The 23,098-nt window shown below is 39.3% G+C and overlaps 3 protein-coding genes across 6 annotated transcripts in view; 2 read left to right on the forward strand and 1 right to left on the reverse strand.

Moving 5' to 3' along the window:
• Positions 1–19,884, reverse strand: part of Naa15-16 (N-alpha-acetyltransferase 15/16) — a 45,170-nt gene extending 25,286 nt beyond the window's left edge. The window contains exons 1-8 of the mRNA XM_069132353.1: positions 19,676–19,884; positions 19,057–19,404; positions 18,787–18,921; positions 18,517–18,661; positions 18,169–18,426; positions 17,784–18,094; positions 17,423–17,704; positions 17,134–17,347 (exon numbers count right to left, since the gene is read on the reverse strand). Coding sequence (XP_068988454.1) covers positions 17,134–17,347; positions 17,423–17,704; positions 17,784–18,094; positions 18,169–18,426; positions 18,517–18,661; positions 18,787–18,921; positions 19,057–19,404; positions 19,676–19,732 — 1,750 coding nt within the window. The 5' untranslated portion in view covers positions 19,733–19,884. The remainder of the gene's footprint in view (positions 1–17,133; positions 17,348–17,422; positions 17,705–17,783; positions 18,095–18,168; positions 18,427–18,516; positions 18,662–18,786; positions 18,922–19,056; positions 19,405–19,675) is intronic.
• Positions 92–16,621, forward strand: LOC138189982 (uncharacterized). Of its 4 annotated transcripts, none has more exons than XM_069132350.1 (2): positions 92–580; positions 12,914–16,621. In XM_069132350.1, exon 2 carries the CDS (start codon positions 12,914–12,916, stop codon positions 16,085–16,087), a length of 3,174 nt encoding a protein of 1,057 aa, XP_068988451.1. In that variant the 5' UTR covers positions 92–580; the 3' UTR covers positions 16,088–16,621. The 4 variants fall into 4 exon arrangements, with proteins under 4 accessions (XP_068988451.1, XP_068988453.1, XP_068988450.1 ...); XM_069132352.1 differs by lacking the exon at positions 92–580 and adding an exon at positions 621–638; XM_069132349.1 differs by lacking the exon at positions 92–580 and adding an exon at positions 2,038–2,223.
• A 447-nt stretch (positions 19,885–20,331) lies between the features above and the next one.
• Positions 20,332–22,830, forward strand: Polr3C (RNA polymerase III subunit C). The gene is made up of 9 exons (XM_069131593.1): positions 20,332–20,436; positions 20,469–20,876; positions 20,943–21,061; positions 21,162–21,292; positions 21,404–21,638; positions 21,701–21,909; positions 21,997–22,150; positions 22,239–22,599; positions 22,674–22,830. Exons 2-9 carry the CDS (start codon positions 20,730–20,732, stop codon positions 22,806–22,808), a joined length of 1,491 nt encoding a protein of 496 aa, XP_068987694.1. The 5' UTR covers positions 20,332–20,436; positions 20,469–20,729; the 3' UTR covers positions 22,809–22,830.
• Positions 22,831–23,098: the final 268 nt, after the last annotated feature.

Here is a 23,098-nt window from a genome sequence, read left to right on the forward strand (position 1 = left end):
AAAAAGGAAGGGTGGAAGAGGCGTGCAAGCGGAACAACGTGATCGCGTCTGGCGCGGCAGTCGTAGGAGAGCCTCGTGACACACACGATCCACTTGGTGTATCCCTTTTGCCGCGAGTAACACGGTCGTTCTCTTGCTGATTCGCGGATCGTATCACAACTATATACACATATACACGGTGTGCACGGCGTTGGGCCTCCTCCGGTTGTCTCGTGTCGCGCGTTGGAGAGTGGGACACTGGCGCAGGGCCAGTAGGATCCACCGATATAAAGATCTACGGTCACACGGGCCGGGAGGTTACTCGTTTCTTCATCGTCGTCCAAGTGCAGCAGGACAGTGAGTGGTACAGCGCGGCCGCGAGCTGCTTTCCCGTGTTATGGGCTCATCTCCGTGATAACAAGTCCTATACATCGGTTCTATTATATTCGTTTCGTTCGTATTTGTTGAAATTAATCGATTGAAATTAGTTGGAAAGACTATATCATATCGCGTGTGTAACTGGTTCGCGTAGATGAGCGCTGAGTAGCGTCGAATCGAGGGAGATATACTGGAACAGTGGATCGGAGCTTAGAAGAAGATCGTGAGTCCGCTTTTTTCCTTTCAAATTCATCGTCAACTTCGTGCGACAACTGTGTGAGGTCTCAGTGAAATAAAGTTATCTTTGATCGTCTTAATCGTTGATTTATAACGTTTAGATTTCTGTGAAGCAACGTAATAAAAGTACGTAGAATCGTTGACGCGCATTTTGGTATCGATCGAGAGAATCAGAACGACGTAATATCGTTTCGAAGTATGTGCACTTCGGATATTACGACAATTACGATAAAGAAATTCTAACGAAGACACGCGCGTCTGTCTTCTGGTACTCGAATTGGCGCGTCTTTGCGACTGCATACTGCTCAGGAAATTTATATAACGGGCACGATCGGCATAGCTTCTCGTGAATCATCGTCGAATAGCGGTTCACGTGTCGCGAGCCTACAACGAGCCAGGTAAAAGATCGGAGTCCTTGCATTTTCCGGCATGAATATTTATCGACAACATTTTTTTCTCCGTTTTATCGAACGGACGTACACGATAATTGTTAGTCAGCGGGGGATAAATATCGTGCCGGAGGAAAGAAGTCGATGGCGATCGGTTTGTCGGCATGACCGGACGCATAGAAACGACGGACGATAGAGAGAACCGGATCGTGAGACTCGCGTGTAATGAATGATCGATGCTGTGACTAATATTATTCCAAACAGGCCGGGGTGCTTTCACAAATCGACGACGGAAAATATTCCCGTACAACTTGTGACATTTAGACACGCGCGATAACAAACCGTGGCTACCGATCGCCAACTACCGGTTGATCGAATTTATAGTACCTTTCTTCTTATCGGACGAACGAAAATGTGACACTTCCGAGAAACAGGTTCGCTCGAACGCGTGGAATTATGCTCGACGGGATGTGGATTATTATTGTTCGTTGGAAGAGGGCAGACTCATAGAAGGGGGAAACGTTTCTCCGATCCCCCAACGCGGAAGACTGTCGACCAGTCTAGAGAAAGAAATCGTTCATCATGAAAATCTATAGCGACACCTATGGAAAATCGAAGAAAAGGAAAACGATTCGTTCCGCTTGCAACGATTCTCACGTAGTCACGTCGCATTAGACGTCCACAGTATCCGGTCAGTTCCACGTACCGCGAAAGTTAAGATTTCCGGCAGATCGATCCGCGTATGCGGTGAGGCCCTCGTCACGTGTCCGCTTAATTACAACGTAGATTCGTCATTAACACAGCGGAGATCGACGTGCTTCCTATTCGCCGTTAATCGGTAGCTTTCACTTTGACATAACTGCAACGACGAAAACGAAGGCAAAAACCAGCGACATATTTTTGAGGGACTAGCAGACAAATCGTGTCTAGATCGCGTAAAAATTGACTGAGGATATAATACGGAGAGATATATGGGAACATTTAGCGATTTGTAACGCGATATCTTGTATTAAATTTTTCTATAACTTTCGTTACACCTCTCTTCCTCGATGGTTTTCCAAATGTATCTTTTGACACGTACTTACAATGCTATTGTATCGTACTTTGGTACGTGTGAAAACTTTTATCGCTCGCTCTTGTTTTCTTGTCACATCGAAGGATTGATGGTCCTATTGAGAGATTGTGAAGGCATAATATACCACGTAGCTATAACCGCGAGTAGGCGGATCATGGATGAATGGTAAGTTGGGCTACAAAGTATTCGGAGGATGCATACTTTGCTCCAAGATTAGATTCAGCTTGAAAGAATGATTAAGAGAATTTATGTAAATGTACCTTCTACGAGATTTTTATCGGATTATAATCGTGTTTCTATTATAAGAAATAAATAATTGGCTATTTAATTTCAAAACAAGATCTGCTACAATTCGCGCTACATAATACGAAATTATTTCTAAACGATTAGGTACTTCTCGACTCTGTGTGTGTATGTATGTGTATTTCTAAAAAAAGTTCCTAAATAATTCATAGAATGCTATAAAATAGCGATTAACATAGAGATCAGATTCGCTAATACAGAATACCCAAATGTTTGCCAGGATAAAAGATAATTCGAAAACGAAATAAATTTGTTTTTTATCACCAACCCATTTACGAAATATATTAATAATAAATAATTGAACAATGAAGATCGCCTCTGGTGACCAACACGATATTCATCGCTAAATGCGGATCAGAGGGCGTAGCACGGATTCAATTGGGAGCTCGTTCGTCTCGGTACCCTCGAATTAAGCGTGTCAGCCAATGTCCATTCGCCTATCGTTCAGCAATTAAATGGAATTGTGACAAACGATCGTGCTCGTTTCGCGATTATTAGCATCGTGAACTCCAGCAACATCGGTTGAGCAACGCGTCCTTGTTTCTTCAGCAGGTCTAAGATCGCCTCGCGCTAGACAGGGGCGGAGCAAATTACGATCTAGGAATCTAATTTCCTTCGAGTGTTCCTCCGAGTTATCGCATTTAGACCGAGACCACCGGATCAAGAAATGTGTTATTTACGTTCGACGATCGACAGACTCGTGCACGCGTCATGAAATAGAATCGTTGATCGGAGCACCGGAACCGCAACTATTTATCAAACTTGCGTAATTTCCCTTTCTGTCGAGTAAAAGAAAAATGCTATCCGCAGAGAGAAAGCGACAAAGCGTTTAGTAAATTGTGTTTCACGATTTAAACGGTTTATCACGGGGAATAAGATGGAAACGTGTCTCCCAACGAATTCAAAGTTAGACTGAGAAATCGATTTAGTGTTTAATCGGATACAGCCCTTTCGGGTAAAATTCCAGATACATCCATGGCGATTGTATAATACGATGAACATTCTATTGATAATAATTGACGTTAAAGACGTTAAAGATGAAATTCTTTTGCTTTTCTGGGATGGAACAAACGCGAGCAAGCCCTTCGATGAATTACCTCGAAACAATTCTATTAACGTCAACTTTGACTGCGACAGCTTTGATAAAATGAGCCTGTACTTCGAAGAAACTACGTGTTGCGTTTTACTCGAGCGGGAACTCTGTTATCTGATAAAAATGCCTAGAATAAAAGTCGACTGGGTAATAAATTGCGGAGCTAATGACCACGAGCGCATCGAGTCGACGATAAATTCTTGCGATCTGGAGTACGAGAGCACGAGGAACGAAAAGAGGGACGCAACGAGTAAAAATATGTGACACGAACCTTGGCGTAACCTTCGTCGCGCGCTTTCCCTCTTGGTCCCTAATTGCGGCTATCAGAGTCGCAGGCGTGATATGACGACAAGCTCGACAGGGTCGAGAGGAAACGTGGGAATGCGCGCAAAACGGAACACAGATCGAACACATCACAGAGAAACGATTCTCAGCCGCCGTCATCTGGCTGTGATTCATAGAAAAACGTTATTAAAATTTATAAGTTAGTGAGAAATTAATGACTAAAAGATATTACTAATCGTTTGTATTATTATCAAATTCTTGAATAGTCAAATATCATGAACTGCGTATAACGATAGAGCAAAGCTATGGGAAGAAGCATTTAAAAAATTTATTTCAAATTATTATACGACAACCATAAAACTTATGTAAGCGAAAGAAGATGAAGAAGATATCGAAATTACGTAAGCAAATTTTGCAAGGTTTATCGCGTTGTTTTATTGGGTCAAGAGGTTTGTTACGATGGGCAACGTTATGGTCGGATCGTATAAAATATATCGCTAGGCACCGCGCACTTGTTAACAGGCCAGGTGACGAATAATTGCGTTTTCCAGCCGTAACCAGTTGAATTATAACGCTCATTGACAGGACGTTTCAACTTACGCAGCATAAAGACCTTGGTCGAAACGAGGTTTATTAAATGTTAAAAATCACTGAAAGTCCGACTAATCGGTGACTAATTGGAAACTAACGGCTAATTGGTGGATATAACAGGCCTTGGGATCGATTTTTGCCTAAAACGGACGCTTTAACCGGGACATCTACCTCATACGTGACGAAAGGTCATACACCAGAGTCGACTATTTTCTCGAAATACGGTACCGATTCGCGGTCTCTGCGTTTATTTCGAAGGCGAACAGGTGAGCGAACGAAGAGCAAAATTGTTCATGTACGTGCTGATGAAATTAGCGAAGCTGTGTTTATCGTACGAATTACTGCCACAGAGGTCCATGGTTTGTCATTGCTTGGCTCATTGTCAGTAGCAGAGATTCGCGCGAAAATTATTCTCAAGCCAAGTCACGTTAAAAATAATTTAACCCTTTACGTTACAATCGACGCTTTGATGTCAATGGACATTGACAATGTGCAAATTATTATTTCGTTTCTTTCGTATCGATAAAAAGTTGGAGAATAAATATAGCTGCGTGATGGCGCGAGCAATTTTCAAAGTATGAATGCTTTCCTTAAATTACTTGGAACAATACACCGTTCCTATCGACGATCGGAACAGGTATCGCAGGAATAATTCAAAGCAGGAGAAATCTGCATATCCTTGCGCCGTGAAAAATTTCGTCATTTGTTTGCAGTAATAAATCCAAAAAGGGGGATAAAAATGAAAACGAAAAATGACGATGTTCGCGCGATGGAAAAATTGGGCCGTTAACCTTGTCTGACCGGTACCTACAGCTTTTACAGTCGCAACAAAAACGTAAACCGGTATTGGTCACATACGCTATATGCATTCTGATAAGCCTCCGTATAATGCGCGTCGGAATATCTTTAATAAAAACGACATTTCTCCCTTTTGGTTAATCGTATTATGGAGAAAATCGCTCATAAACATTTCTCTTCTCTCTGACGACAAATTGCGGAATGTAAATTAAAGATTCGGCATATTATTAAAGCTCCATTAAAATGCAAACATCGTAATTATGGAAGAAAAATGAAAAAAAAGGGGTAAATCAATTCTTTCCTTATAAATATCCTGCAGCGTTTATGTGAAAAAATTAAAGATATTTTGTGATATAAAATAATGATTCATAAATTAAAGCTATGATAGTGTTGAAATAAACGTCGTCTAATTTCCATATTTCATATTTTACAATCAATAGAATAGAAGATATTCGACGACAAAAAAATCATCGAAATTGATTGTTTTTTTACAACCGTAATAGCGCCTCGAGCAAATCCTGTTCGTCAGAATCTACAGTCCTAAACAACAGAATGCTATACATGATGAGTCACGTACACATTATATCCGAATAGCTGTGTTCATCGAAACGCAGATGCGGCAGATACATCGCGTTCTCGCGTGCAATACACACTACCGTTAAAGGAGCCACGGGTGCCGAGGAGAGAAGAGAATAATCCAGTAGAGCCGCGGGATGAACGAGACGAGCATATTATGCAAGCGAGTTGCCTTGCAGTGCAAGCCGGTCAATGCCAAGGTGTACAACTACGGTCGCAGATACTCGTCTCTGTTAGTCTCAGCCGGCAACCTCATCATCGATAACTTCGAAGCGAAAATCAACCTCGAATAAGTTCTTGAATCACTGATCGTCTAGATCGCGCGAAGGCGAATTAACGAGGCACTATGCCAGCTGGCCGCTCGAGTTGAAGATAAAGCAACTTGACGTGTAAGGATAGTAAACTTTTCGAGGGACTACATAATAAGAAAATTTCGAAACAAAGCGACGACCGACTTGGGGTCAAATGATAGAGTTCGAAACGAAAAGGAACTCTGAGCATTAAGCATTTGGAAAAGAGCATTAAGAAAAGATGCAGAACTTGCATAAAAAAGTTTCAGAAAATGAATGGAGGTTTGAATTTGTAATTTCGCAGAATATTAATCGAACTTGGAAGAAGATTCGACGTGTGTACGCGCAGACCAATATTTTTGAAATTGTTCACATTCTTTCCGAGTAATTAATTCCAGAAATTTTAATACATACGCGATACAAACTCATTAGCCAAATATCTGGAATTCTTCGAGACGTCTATAAATATTTCGAAAGGCGAATGACGTCGGTTTACACGGAGGGTTTTCAATTTTTACAAGAAACTAAAATCATGAAACAAAAACCTGATAATTATTTAAATTAAATAGATATTACGCAATTATCGAAATATCTTTAAAAAAAAATTCGAACTTATCTGCAACACTTTTTCCGCAAAAAGCCCTTTTCTTTTCTAAAATTAGATTCCTCCATTTGAGAGACAGATACTCCACTTTACTGCTAAACATCGTGACAAAAATAAGTCAAAGTCGACGCTGGATTCAGCTTTCACCGTTCCGTTACATAAATGCAAAGTCGCAAATAACGCGAATAGTGTGAAAATTTGGAAATTTGCGAAATTTCCCACAGTTATCCTATTTCTTCGAACGTCGATGTTGAAAAAGAAAATTATGAAAAGCTTTCCGTCCAACGTACATCGTAAAATACGTGAATTGTACGCTTTGAGAACAAAAAGCATGAAAATAAACCAAACGAGAATAAATTCTAAACAAAATCGCAAAATGAAGAAAACAACCTTTGTTCCTTTGGTGCAAGAAAAGAGAACACGTTCTATGTCAAAGGCGTGAGATTGTCAAGAAATTATGACATAAAAAGAATCGACAGGTAGATGATGAAAGAAATCACAAATCTTGTCTTATGGCGTGATAGACTGGTTCTTGATCAGTGCGACAGTGCAATGTAACAGACAATATATTTATGGGTCAATGACTTAGAAACCATAGATAAGTAATATGTTAATAGTTGACGTAACATTGAATCGCACATGTTGTAACCATTATGTAGTTCCGATTCGATAAAAGCAAGTTACGTCTGTGGCCAAATTTAGCTTAAACTCTAATTTCAGTTTCAATTATTTACACTGAGAAACAACGATAAAAAAACGAAACTTAGATCTACCATCATCAGGTTATTTACTTTTTTATTTATCTCATATCGAAATATTTTTAATCACCAAGTAACATAATAGGCAGAATATCAGAAAGAATAGACTTTTATCCTATCTTTTCTGTGTTCTTCGCGTTTGATTGCTCTAAAATATTCATCAGAGTAACAATTCTTCAAAATACTCGTACAGGATAACTATAACTTAACAAGCTTAATTCCGTGATAAAGTGGACGAAGGAGGGTAAAGTCATTCTGTCATAACAGGAAGCATAGTTAAACGAGCGACGCACCGAAAGTTGCTCGCAGGTGTTAGCACGGCGTTAAGGAATTAATGCTGCTCAGCGAGCACGACGCGAAACAAAAAGGAAAGTAGCTGAAAGCGTAAATCGAATTGGATAACGCGCGCGCGGGAGCCTTACGCGAGGCACGCGCGCTCGTCACACGAGCTATGCAACGTGTTGCCTCGGTATGACTCTTTCTTTCTCTGTTCCTCGGCTTCTCACTCCTCATGGCGTTTCCGAGGTTTCAATCGAACGATATTTGATGGATAAATCGCTGTTGGAATCGGCTTCTGAACCGCACACAGCCTTTCACCGCCTCTGACGAACCGCCGCTGCGTCGTTCCCTCACCGCGATTCAATGCCATATCGTTGCACACGCTTTTGATGACCTGCATTCAAGGCCACGTGCTCGCGCGCGCCGTCAAACCGCGACCAAAAACGAGATCGATAGTGTGAACCTATCAAATTTCATAAATTTATATTTTTCTGACTGTAAGACTTCTATAGAGTGTCATCGAACTAACGGCATAATTTTCAATGAGGTCAAATTGGAAACTTAAGTCGGACACGTATAATTTTTTCGTATCAAGGTTCATTTCCAAATATAATGACGTTGTCGCTATACTTCGTCGAATGTTATATCGAAGCTACCAAGGAAGTTATATGAATATCTTATCAAGAATTTACGTGAATCGCCATAACACCGAAGTCAATGCACGACAGTACGTAAGCATCCGGTGACTGTCGAGTAAAGTCAGTGATCGTATCGAAATGATTAACACATCGTGCATTTGAGTTACATTTCCCAGTTTTCCCAAACATTTTCAATAAATACGCTGTTTTATACGCGAACTGGCTCCCATACACAATGGGAAATAATGTGTTAACAATCTAAATATTGTGATAACAGTATCGTTTCAAATGTGCTGCAGTACTGCGCAGAATTGAAACAAACTAAAAAAATTAACTACGTACATTCGGCTATTCATTCCCATACCTATTTACATCTACAAAGACTATGATATACTATAGTTACTCTAGACACTGAATTACAAACGTGACTTTACTACTAGCCGAGTACGCGACTTTCCTCGAGCTATTCGAAACGAAATCGTTCGGATCAAGAATTGCACAGTGGCAGGACTAGAAAATCTGGCTTCGAGAAACGATATTACGGCAGGTTCGGTCGCAACGATAGCGTAACCGCACTTACCACGCCACAGAGATCGTTCTTCTTACATCACGTCGCGAAAAATCGACAATCCGCGTTGCGGAACGCGCAGAACCGCCCGGCGTACGACGTTCGTCAGTTTTACGATAATTCGTCAAATCGGTCGGCCCTTCGCGAACACCGAGAAATGGAGCACCGGGAGAAACGAAGCTCTTTCTTTCTGTCTCGAAGGGCTTTCAGTTCGTGACTAGTAGGATAAAATTAAAATCACCTCTACGGTGAATTTGAAATGTTGTATCTGCGCGGTTATGCTAATTATTTGTTTGAAATTTCGCATACGTTGCGCTTAACCTGTTGCCGAATTCCAGATAAAATATGAGTAAGTTAGCCTTCACGTTTAATCTATGATTTATTATTAAAGTCGAGAAGAATCTAAATTTTGCGCATTGTTCTTGCAGAGCAGCGTGTTTTGAATTCAGCTGGAAATTCCTGATTAAATTAGATGAGAAGTAAATTCCTAAGAACGAATCTATTGCATAAGAAGAATGTAAAAGACCTATGCAAAACTATCAAGAAATTAAACTCATCGCTCTGTTCTTAGAATCTCATTTTATTCGAAGGTAGTGAATTATTAATATCAACGAACCGCGTCCACGCGGCCACTGGCAATTTCTCAAGACTGTAGGAAATTAATTTAGAATTCAATTAAGTAATCAGATTTGCTTACAACGAATTAACCCCTTCTCGTTAATGCCACAACTGTATTAAAACGTTCCTTAGTCCAATTCGCTGAAAGGTGAAAACCGCGTGCATCGATTAAAACGTTCCAAGAAACACTTAACAAAGCATCTTGCATTTCGATTGAAACTGATTTAAAAATCAGAACATTAAGTAAATCTATCAGAATGAAACTATCAGAGTGCCTTATCTACGATCGGAGACATCGTTGCCTGAACTAAAGAAAGCTTGATCCTGTAGCCCGATTTGCGTCATTTAAATCCCTTATCGAGTAAAAAGGCTGACAATGCGTGGTGCACGAAAGTGAAAGCCTACGTTTCGAAATCGTTTTTCGTATAGCGATCTGAGCCAAGTGGATTCATGCTACCTGGCGCCCGATCGAGGCGAACGTTCGACGAACAAGACGGTATCGCCATCCAGCAAAGAGGCGGCGATCGCGATCGCGTGAACCGTACGAATCTTAACTGGCAACGACTTCCTCCTTTCCAGCTAGACGTATCGCTTGGAAATGGCTCCACCTTTCGGAACAAACGTCCTTGAGCGAACCAGTGCACCGGGAAAGGTGATGAAAACCGGCCAGTCACGTGTACCATGCCGGCGCGAGCGGTTGTTCGCCAGCTTCGCCTTCTTGTCGCACGTTCCATTGATTTTCTGATCGATGTTTGTCCTGCTAAAGTGTCTATGAACCGGGACAACACATCAGAGCGCTCGACAGAAGGATTAGAAAACGTTTTACTCGACTTTTACACATAGAATACCGTGAATGCGTTAGATGGTTCAGACGTACGTCTTCGTTCGTGCTTTTTTTTCTCAAAGGAGAGTGAAACGAATATTGTCAGTGGTCGTGTATTAGTTGGTGAGACGTTTGAAAGTGTTTCCCAAGGAAAAGTTAGACGATCGCGTCTCCAGGGACGTGACTGACCTTCGGAAGACGCGTTCTGGCGACAGGAGTCTTCCTCGTGGTAGAAGCAGGTCTTGCGGTCGCGAGGAAAGCGAACAGCTGACGCGAGAACAGCAAATGCGTTTTAAATTAGCGGACTGCTGCATTCGTGCCGGACAGCCGATCTCAAAGTCATTGCTTCCGAGGTGGAGAAAGCAAAATACACGCGATGGTTAGCTCTCGATCGGGACGCGTTAAGCGAGCAATCGTCGGCATGCGGATTAGATTAATCGTTATCTGTTCAAGCGTCAAATAGCTTCCCGAAGAAGATGATTTAAAGACAGAGACGGAATTAAACAAAGCCGATTTCCATGCGGAGGAATTCCTCGATTCCGTCACGTTTTCGTTCCGTTTCGATTAAAAAGCCGCTCGCCGAGAGAAATCGCTGGCACTCGTGGTAAAGTATCATCGCGTGTGCGTGTGTGCTCGTTCTTCGTTTGAAAAACCTACGTTCCCCTCGGAAGAAGCGCATTATTGCGTGTGGCAACTCGATTACACACCATTCACGACGTCCTGCTGAACGATTATCGTCCAGATTCGCGACCGCTCCGGAAACCGAGAGAAAGGTACTCTTTTAGTCCCCGCAACATGCTATCAGTGTATTTGATAGTTTAAAAAGACGTTTCCGATACAATAGTCTCGCGGAGAACAGTGAAATCTTGAACCGACGGTGGTATTTTTTCAATATTTTCTAACAGACTAGTGTCTTTTCAACACGTTTTATAAATATTTTTTATAAGGCAAGTTTTTTGATATCAAACGTTTTTTAACAGCCTTGAGGATTTTCTTAAAACCAAGTGTCTTTTTTCCTCCCTTGGATCAGTCTGAAAAGATAAATTATTTTCGTCGATGTTCAACCATATTAATATTTTCCAATTGCGAAATTCTTCAACACTCACTAACTTCTCTCTAACTCGTCCCTCAAACAATGTCCAAGCCATCAATTACTCTCCCAATACCTCATTCAAGGACTATCGTCGTCATTCCATTTACAAAAGACCGTAAACAGCTAATTGCCAACATTACCATTATCATTCATCGTAATAAGAACAAAAACTGCAGCTTCATTATCCTTTTTACCGATGGCAATAAATCACAAAGCTCAATTAACTTCGTTTCAAACATCCTTCGACTTTCCTTACCGCGAACGCATTCAAAGATCCGCAGGGATACGGATAAAAATAAAAAGCAGTAAATTCAGTTTCTTGTCGGAAACTCGGTACGACAAAGTTACTTCCGCGATATCGACGACTCTGACGTTGGCCGTGGCTAATGCAACGTGCGCTAGGCGAATGCAGAAACGTGAGCTTAGTTTTGTTATTCGGTTGCAAGTGATTACGAGCGCTGGTACTCCAGTGACCCGTGAATGTTTGTCGACCGCTCACCGACTGTTCACGAGGGAAAGGCGTGGTCCCCTCCGGTCCCACATTCCCATATTATTGCAATTCACGTAAATGGGCCTGACGAATTCGCCAATTTCAACCGTGCGGTCTCAACGTTCCTCGGAAATTTAGTAACTGTTCGATGAGGGAACCTTTACTCAATTTCTCGCGTTCCATTCTGCTGATTTTATCGAAATACATTTAGAAAATAGAAAAGTGAAAATTAACGGGCAGATTCCATTAACGATAGGAAGAAATGTCGATTCTTCCACTGAGATCCTAGTCACGATTCTAAGAATATTATCTTCCTAATTTCATCGAACTCTTCTTCAGAAATTCTATCGATGATCCTAGGGGAAAGTTGCTTCTTCTTTAAATTTACGAAATTTACACCATTTTACTGATTTCGTGGAACTGTATAGGAGAAGTATAATGTAAAATCGAAAGTTCGTACATGTAGATTCTCGTTCAAGCTCGTCATTCAGTCCGAAGAATCTCCCGCGTATTTTAATATCAGTTTCTAATAACAGGAATTATTATTTCCATGCAATAGTTGAGAAAATGTTGCCGTTTCAATGGGGAAAGCAAAGTTACTCCCGTGGAACGGAAACACCTCCACAGAATAAACTTATACTTTCGTTGCGCCAGGTGGCAGTCACCGTATGCCTTACGACGAACAACTCGAACTGCTCTAAAAGACACATGACGTGATTACAAGATTGAACGGTATTATCAAAATTACCGTACGATATACATCGCGACTGTGAATATAATTCACGTGATCGAAGTCAAACCTCATTAAGTAATTCACACCAAAACAGTCGCTTTGATTTTTCTTGGAAGACATACATATATCGTATTTATGCAATAAAATATAAATCCTACGAAAAAAAGATACCGATGCTATATGAATATGCCAAATGAAAACATTTAGATATTAAGATACCGAAGATACTGTTTCATAGATATTAAAGTAAAAATAATGAATACCATTTACATCATACTGAACGAAACGTAAAGAGTTGCTTAATTTCCGTTGCAGATGATGCCGAGAAGACTTCATATGCGAAAGCTCCTCCTGGTAGCAGTGTTAGCGACCTGCTTGTCAATCGTGACATCATCATCGAGCAGGGAGAGACGGAATGTCGGTGCGGACGAACCTAGTCATGGAGCTGACAGGACGCACACACCAGCCGGCCGTAGTTTCAAGTCATCGACCAGCAGAGACAACGAGATAACTACGGAAGCCGGAAGGAAAGTGTCGCACAAACTGATTGGAGGCCACTTGCGAGCGGATGCGAAGCAAGAAACGTTCTGGGATGACGGTATCCTCTTATCGTCTGCTGGAAACGGGAGGGAGACGAAGGCTAATCGTAAAGACGAGGATGACGAGAAGAAAACTCTCTCTCAACAAGTGAAAGAAGGGAAATACGGTCTGATACAGAACGAAATCTACGGAAGTCAACCTAAACGACCAGGAATAATCAGTTACTTAGGCAATCCGGAAGTACCAAAGGACACGATCGACAATTTGGGTGGTCTCGATGAGGACGAAATTTGGTTGGCTGAGAATCACGTATTAGTATTGAGAGGAGGGAAATTTCCTGGCCATGAGACGCCGCAAGCCAACGGAGATAGCACGCCGACCTGGCCACCGATCGACAATTACAAAGCACCCAGGAGACAGGTCAAGATACCATCCAAGCCAAAGGTACCGCCGCCCTTTCCCATTCAACTCACAGAGGGCGGCCCGATACAGATTATCGGGCCGAATGGCACCAAGGAGATCGCCAATGCCACCGTTGACTACAGAAAGGATCCTTTATTTACCAAGGGATTACTATCGGAGGATGGTCCACTCTTCGCTGTTATAGCCAATGGGACTATCGTAATGTCCGATATGAATTCAAAGAACGCATCTTCGGAGGAAGAAAATTCAAGCATAAAGAGTAAGGACGATAAGACAGATACCGTACCACCTGGCAGTTTTCCACCCTTCTATCACGCAATTCCACCTGGTGCAGTATTCGTGCCACCGCCGAATAATCAGTCGGAGTATGACGAAGAAGATCAGTCTATTTACTATCCACCGCCATACAGTTTTCAATATCAGCAAGATAATACGACAGCTGTGCCACCGGGTCCTCTGGTTCCAGGAATTATACTCCCACCACCGCCGGACTTCTTCTCTGCTCTCGAGGACAAGAAGACCACGACGAAGAAGTACACGAAGCGACCAGAAACTACTCCCGTACCAAGACCCAGGCCTACCTATCTACCACCTAGGAAATTAACTACGAAGCAATACAAGAGTTCCACTACAGTGCCAAACCCAACGCAAACCATAAAATCCAGGACGTCCATTGGTATGTCGGGTGTTACAAAGACGTACGGTCGAACAAGGTATAAAAATTTTACGGATAAAAATTTCACCACCAAGCCCAACGTAAGGACAGTCCCTTATATAGAAATTACGACATCGACGCCGGATAAATCGACCACGCTTGATAACCCAGAATTCTACAACATCGGTTCGTTAGCACAAAATCACGTAACCAATCAAGAGAATATACAGGAGAAGAATGAAGCGTGGTCGCGTCTAGTAACCAGTAAAACGATTCCGATAGTGACGTACTACACGTCCACGCAGTCCACCTTGGAAAGACCTGTGGAAGTAACGCCGGCCTCGATAAAGAGTATTATTACCACTAGCAACCCGGAACGATCGCCCAGCCAGGCTTCTTACTACTTTTACGAAGAATCTCACGAACCACCTTTTCATACTACTCCAAATTCGATTTATTACAAGACTACCACCGAATCGCCTTTTTACGAAACCGTGACGCAACCACGAGCCGAGGAAAAGAAAAAGCAGTATTACAACGTGGAGGCAATTCCGTCGCGAGAAACATCGAAGGACTACAGTATCAAGTTTATCGGCTCTCCGGTGAAAAATTCCGCGCCCATTCGCTACAGTGACACGACAGTCACGCAAAGCTCACCGAAGTACGAGAGCGGCTCGACGAGAACTCAGGGTCAACGAATGTTACTTGATCACGCGCCTCTTTACTATCAAGCCATATCTGCTCGTCCAGCCGTCTCTGTGCAGCCCTATTACACCACCTCAAAGCCACAGGCTTATTACAGGCAAGAGGCGAAATCAAAGCCGATTTATCAGTACAGTTTCGAAGCAGCGGACTACTCGAAGCATGGAAATCAAAGGCAGCAGTACGAGCAAGAGCAAACTAACGCATTCAACGAGTATCAGAACGTTAAAGTCAATGGAAGGTATAGCAATCATCGATACGATTATGAGAATGAATCAGTGCCTCAGAAGAGAGTCAGGCCGCAACCGTATAAGAATCAACAGCCGATCTATCCTTCAACGACAGCGCATTCAGCGATAAGTACCACAGACAATCCTCAACATGCTTATTATACTCAACAGGACGAGAAGTTCCTGGATGATGTCACCAAGGAGTATTTCACCATCTTTGGCAAGAAGATACCGCATAAGGGTATACCGAGCACGACTCCCATGTACTCCAAGACGAACAGTATTACCGAAAGACCGGATTACGTGAATACCTATGTGGAGAATTACGACACCCCCGAATCGCCTGTGTATAAGACACCTAAGGTTAAAGTGCATTACGGAGACCAGTCTCAGAGACCATACTCCCTCAAAGACGACATTCTTGTCAACTACAGGCGACCTCTGCCTCCTATTAATCCCGACAGTGAATTCATCACGGTGGTCGATCCAAACCAACAACAGCCACCCAATTATAGAATACCCAACAGGGATGACCAGCCCTTGGCAGCGATCCGCGCTTATCCATCGCAGCCACTCGTGAGTCCAAGAAACGGCCCACCCACCAACTACGTACCGGTCGTAGAATCTCCGGAAGAGCTAGACGACACGTATCCCCAGCTACCCATATCGTTGGAAGACGATATCAAAGTGAACTACCGTCACCCACGACCTACCATAAATCCAGACGCCGAATTCATCGACCCGATTCCAGTGCAAGCGAACCAGCCGGAGAAGCCAAAGGCCTATTTCGCGTACAGATTGCCAGGCGATGGGGGTCACTTTTACTTCCTAACGCCGCAGGCGATCACGCAGAGGCCGGAGCAGAACGCCGGTCACCTCTACTCAAAGTCGAGAGGAACGAGGCTGCTAAGACGTCGACGGAGGCCAGACAACGTGTGATACGTGTACGCGACGAGGCAGCCGCACAATGCCATACCAATCATCGGGGACGCACGATGGAAATGCGTGTCATATGGAACGCGACGCGGAAATCAACGTCAGAACGTTGTGTACCGTTATTAGGATATTTATTCTATGTGTAAATATATATACGGATATATCTTGTATGCGTAATGTACAATTAAGTTAGATGGTTATCGACGCCTCAGTTACGCTATATAAAATGCTTAATTTATGTGACCTAACTTCTCCCCTTCTCCGCAACCCTGCTTTAGATTGATACAGATGCGATATTGTGTGTAACGCCGCTTGTATGCGACGATAGGTATGCGCGAGTACTTTGAATGACCGTCATGTACTCGCGCGTTGTCTGTGATTAATGATCGATAGTAAACGCATACCGTGTACATATAGTTATGATTGACGATGTAGAGATTCAATTATAGAGCTCCGAGTGCATTTTTCATAAACCGTGTTACACGAAATATATTATATTCGAACATGCATGGAATAAACATTGCTTAGAAAGACAAAGTTTCCTTCCTTGTAAGCAAAATAGTGATAAAAGCATGACATATTACTAGAAAAATCACAAATATGGTGCTCACACTCGATTATAATATCGGTATTATTTTATGTTAATTTTTGTATGATACTCTACGAATTTTGTATTATTCGAAAAATTTATTGTAAATATATATGCGATGAATATAAGTGACGTTCTTAATGGATGGTATTATTATTGTAGGATTAAACTAGGTTGTAAAGTATCTTTTTTAAACAATACGTGACTTCCAATGTAATGACAAATGATTTTTAAGAAATCGATCGTTTAAAGTTGCATAAAAATAAATACATATTTAAATCTACAAAATTCCAAGCACAACTTCATGAGCCCTTCCTTAGAAGCCATGGCAAAAATAAGTAAAACCACATGAGCACTATACCCTTAATCATTGTTCACGAATATGTAGTAAATATGAACAACTCGGCGATAGTTAGTAGCTGATTGATAAAAATAAACGATGCAAGGAATGTAGACTTACCGGTGTCGATTTCTTGTGTCTGTGTCGGATCGGGCAATGGTTCATCGTGTAGTCGTAAATAAACCTCCATTGCACATTTTGCTGCTTTAAAATAAAATGGATGAGCTCGTAGCACGTCTTCTAACCTTAGAAGACCCACGTAAGACCTCAAGGTCATCTTTCTCATACAGTAGGTATGAAAGTCGAATTGATCCTCTATGATTTCAGAAAAGTGCTATAATTGATAGAAATCGTTTGAGAGCGGCTAATAATAAATTATTACTTGCAAATATAGGATGTTAAAACCTACCCTGTCAACTTCGTGACATTTCTTTAATGCCTCCCCGTACTTTCCAAGGCGTTTGTAAGCGTTAGCTGCTTCTGTCTGAATCCACATACATTGCATTTCATTTAGATTCTCCATGGCTAAAACCCCTTCCCTAGTAAACTTGCCACACGTTTCTTCCGCTTCTTTGATGAGATTTGCACGCAACATATACTTGGCACATTTAGAATTAATATATCGATCTGCTGTGTCTAACCCTTGCGCTTCGTCTAACCACTTATAAGCCTCTTGAACATTACCAGCATGCTAAGAATGTACACGCACAATTAATTACATTATTAAAGAAATATAAATATACATTACAAAAACCGAACACGGAATTTACCTTATAAATGCGGCCTTTGGTAACAAAAAGTTCTATAAGTGTAGGTGTGTGTTCTATGGCAGCATCAATTTCATTTAGCGCTTTTTCTGTAAGTCCAAGATGGTCGTAATGTTGTGCTAAATAATAATAAGTCCATAACAGTGCCGAAGCTGGCTCTCGCGCATTGTCTTTCTCTTGATCGCTAAAATGCCCATGAGCTTTTAATGCTTCCTTGTATTCCAAAACCAAAGACTGTATAGTATCAACCTTCTGTTGATCGTTATATAGAGAACGAAGATTTACAAATAGGGGTGGTACACCTTTATGAAGGCCTATGGTATAAATAAAATATCAATAAGTAACTTAGACTCTTTGTAAAAATATTTTCAATAAACATAAATCGTACCTCTTCGTAAGTACCGATCTACTAATGTTTTAAATTCATCCCCTAATGCATAATTTAATTGTAAGCGACGCGGCGCTAACGCTCGAGGAAACAATTCTTCGTATCTTTGGAGCATAGCTAATGTTTCTTCAGGTTTTGTGTGTCTTTCAGCCTCTGCTAGCCTAGCATAATAAGTTGTATTTTCAGGATTTATATTTAAAAGTTCTTTATAAACCTGTGCTGCTTCTGCATATTGTTTTAATTGTAATCTTAATTTACCTAAAAAAGCAAGAAATTAGTTTAAAAAAAATTATTGTAAAACACTTACGATTAGTTTTCATAATTTAGTTGTAGAAATTTATAACATACCATATGTTTCTTTTACAGTAACTTTATCACAAATTTGATCACTATATTTGTCAAGATGTTTCAATGCTTGTTCACATTCCCCTGATTCCTGGATAACCATATTTTGGTACAATAGCAACTCACTGTGCTCATAATCATAACAAATCTGCAAATATTAAAAATATCTCAATATTACATATTAAAATATTATCAATATTAAAAAAATATAAATTTGATATTGCATTATTTAATACAACATTTTTTCTTTTTACATAATATTAGAATACATACCATTGGGGAATTTCGAAACGTGTCCAAAATTTTAAGTGCTGTTTCATAGTCCTTTAATAAATGATATGATATAGCGAAACCAATCCATGAAGCACGCTGTGTAGGACGTAACATAAATAACTGGTACCTTGTGTCCTAAAAAAAATATGGAAATAAATACTACTATTAAATAAAAATTAGGTTGATGCCATTAATGAAAAATAAACAAGAATAAAACAAATTATACATATACAATAAGTAGAAATAAGGTCCTTCATATAAAGGATTTACCTTATAGCCCTCCAGATCCCTCATCTGAATTTGAAGCAGCGATAAGTCCCTAAGAATTTGAATGTTATCCTTGTCCCATTTAAGGGCATTTCTATAACACTTAATTGCTTCATCATATTTCTTATCCGAGCGTTGTAAAAGTCCATAAACGTGCCAACAAACATGAGATTGCAAATCATTCCTAAGACCTCTCCGGACATGATCGTATGCTTCTTCTTTGCGACCTAAGCAGTTCAGAGTGAGACCTTTCATTGCCAAGGTCTCTCCATGTTCACTAAATTTAGGGTTTGATAAAATTTGCTTTGCAAACTTTATCCCATTTTTATACTGTTTGTGTTCGTAACACCTCTGCAAGAAACATAAATACGTTTCATAGGATAAAACGTTTTCATGATTTCAGTACTATGTACTTCAATAAACTGGCATCATAAAGTATCGTAAAAGATAAACAAAAAATCATGTTTTCATTCATAAGATCGGTAAAATTTTTATGACCCATGATTGCCAGTGAATTTTTCACAATTTTTCGAAGAGTGCTTCATCATTACAGCATGATGAATACTCTTATTAACCGGAGAGTGGGGTCCAAAACAGAGCGTTTTGATTACATATTACTCACCAGAATTCGTTTAAACAAGGCATTTTCTTTGGGTGGCAAGGGATTGCTGGAGGGCATTTTTGTATAAATACAAAAATATAGGGCCTTTTCCACCCGGTAAACTTAATTTTCACCACAAAACCTCGTGGCCACAAACGAAGAAGTCGATCTTCGATCACGTGATCATCTGCGACAATGCTGTTCCGCCGGAAGTTCTACATCCACGGTGCCGCACACTTTAATATATTATATAGCTTTTAGAAATTTATTAACAAGAATAATACGTTCTTTGTGTACATTCGCGTTTATATTTCGTTACCTTTGGTGCTTTCGATGATTTTACCTTTTTCGGAATTGCATGAAATACGAATTTCTAAGTAATGATAACCAATGATACTTAAGAAGCATTTCTATGAAATTACAAAGGTTATGAAGGATATGATATCGTTTGAATCATACGCGAAGAAAAATTTAGCTTTCTAATGTATACATATAACAAGGTTGTTTTTTAAATACATCCTATATGAATTATGTAAATATATTATAAATATGTTATAAAAATATTATTTATGCTCCTTGGAATCTTCTATAACATTAAGTGCAATTTACAAGTTGTTTACTCCATGATTGGTCTACTTTTAGAAACTAACCTTATATTTTGTATAAGCACATGGTCTTCAAATCAGAAGGCTTTTAAATTGTTCGAACTAATGTAGTGTACGTTAGTTAGTGTAGTGTACATAAAGAATCATATGTGTACTTTGTATTAAAATTTCTATTTTGTAAATATAGTTGGAAAAAAATATATATATAGAGAATATATATATATAGAGATAATAATTTTTGTAGATTTGATTTTGTAGATTTGAACTGTAGATTTGATTTTATATCTTATTTCGTAATTATAATTTCGTAGGAGGTTATGAAAACAATATGGCCGAACTTTTAACGAAAGATGTTAATTTATAAAACATGTGTCCTCGGCTTTATATCTTTTAGAATTAAGTGATTTATGTACAGTAATTTATGCTTATGAATGTTTGGTTAGCAAAATTTGTATAAAGAGAATAACGACATGTCATTAATGTGTAGAAAGTTGTGCTTTGCTATTTTATCTGAGCACTTTGGTCAGATTGTGCAATCTGTAGCTGAAGATTTATTTAAACATGGTGCAAGACCAATAGGATTAATTCGTCATGCAACACATCTTCCTATAACAAAGGTATACATTAATTTATTTTAATTAATTTATTTCTCATTTATGACATACGTTTAATGTTGTTTTTAGATTAAAGAATCATTATGCGTTTTAATAAAACATGGTCTTGTTACGTACAATCAAACAGAAAAGGAGATGGAATATTCTTTAATTGAAGAAAATGTTTTACTTATTCTTCGTTACCCAAGGTAATATGTAATTTATATAACACGGATTTTGTTGCTTTCAATTTACAAATAAATGAAAATAAGAAAGATTCATATAACTTAAATGTTTTAATTTTAATAGGTATATATTCTTTGTAAAATCAATGTGTGGAAATGAGTGCGAAATGATCCTCGAAGAAGTATTAATGAATGGATATATAACAGCTTCAGAAGCAATCGCAAAAACATATAAAAAGATTGAACAATCACCTTGTATGTAAATTTATAGTTTTAAATTTTAACTTAAAAAATAATTGTATATATTATATTACAATAATTTTGATAAAAAATTTTGTTCTATTAACTATGTACTTGTATTTTTAGCTGATCTGCAACCATCAGTTCCAGTTTTAAAAGAGAAATTTGAATTACTTGTCAAAAACCAGTTTTTAATGCGCAGTTTAGGCACAATTGAAGAGAAAAATGAAAAATGTAATTTTACACTACCAGATTTGAATTTGGCTGCTATTACTAAAAGAATAGAAGGAAATGATATTGATTGTGGAGATAGTAAAATTTATTGGAAAGTAAATTTTGATCGTTTTACTCAGGATTTTAGGTAAGAGCTACAAAACTAGTGTGTACATAAAACACATGAGAAATTTGCAATGTAATCTATAGGGATCAAATTATTATATCAGCTATGAGCAGACGACTTGACGAAAATGCAGGAGTGTTGATGAGACAGTTATTGATTCTTATGTATTTACGGACAGCATCATGGGAAGACACATCCAATCCAATACCTCTTACAGAAATAAAAGAAGCAGTTAGAAAAGTCGATTGTCCATTACTTGTACAATATCTCGATCAATATTTACGTCTAATTGGTACGAACATTGTAAAAAGTGTACTTGTAAACTGCCTAAATATTTCGAAGAACATTGCATAATACTTAGCTAAATATATTGTTTCAGAGGAGGATTCTAGTCAATTTTTAAAACGAGTTGGGGATTCGGGAGGTGGTCAATATAGCGTTAATATGAAAGAGGCGTTTAAACAATTAACATGGACCACATTAGAAAATATTGTAATGGAGAGATTTGGATCAAAAGCAGCCAGAATCTTTAGGTACTTCAGGATTTTAACATTATATTTTAGGTAGGAATTTTAGGATTTTAACATTGATTAACTTAAGTATCTTCATTTTACTATACAGATTAGTGCGTAATAGAAAGTACATTGAACAGGAGCAAATTCAACAATTGGCGATGATTCCGGCAAAAGAAGCGAAGCATCTGACGTATACTCTCTTGCAAGAGAATTATTTACAAATACAGGAAATAAAGAAATCTGGAGTATCAACTGGACCAATAAAAACATTTTTCCTATTTCATATTGATTTAAATTTGGTTGTTCATATGGAAGTGGAGCACTGTTATCATGCACTGTACAATATTATGCAAAGACGAGAATATGAAGCAAGCAGCAATAAGCGGATGATCGATAAACAATTGCGAATGCAAACTCTTACAAGTAATTTGAAAGAACACGGTGCTAGCGAAGAGCAATTAGCAGAGGTGCATATAATTTTCATTATTATATTCTTTGTAATTGTTCAGTAACAGATTAACTCCATTCAAATTGTTCACAGATTGCAGAAATGATGACACCGTCTGAGAAACAACAATTAGAAAAAGTTCAAAATAGGATTAAGAAATTAGGTATTACCGAATTGCAGATTGACGATACTTTGTTCCTATTGACAATGTATTTACGTTACCACTAAATAAAGACATGTTTTTTAAATATGTGAACTGTGATAAATGTTAACGATGCTACCCATTTTCACTATATAAGGAACAAGTACATAAAATTTCATTCATTTATATAGTTATTTATTTATGTATAATAATGGTTACGCTTGTAAAATACAAACAACAAAGAATACCTAACTTTCAAATTATTGTAATAAATATAATCATATATCTATGTTTATAATAGTGCTGCTCTCTATGTGATACAGTGCATTTGATGTCACTATCTGTTAGGGAAAATGATCTTGGAGTACACACCGTT

This window comes from Bombus flavifrons, chromosome 2 (assembly GCF_040668555.2).
Source record: "Bombus flavifrons isolate JBK064 chromosome 2, iyBomFlav1_principal, whole genome shotgun sequence".
NCBI classification, from domain to species: Eukaryota; Metazoa; Arthropoda; class Insecta; order Hymenoptera; family Apidae; genus Bombus; species Bombus flavifrons.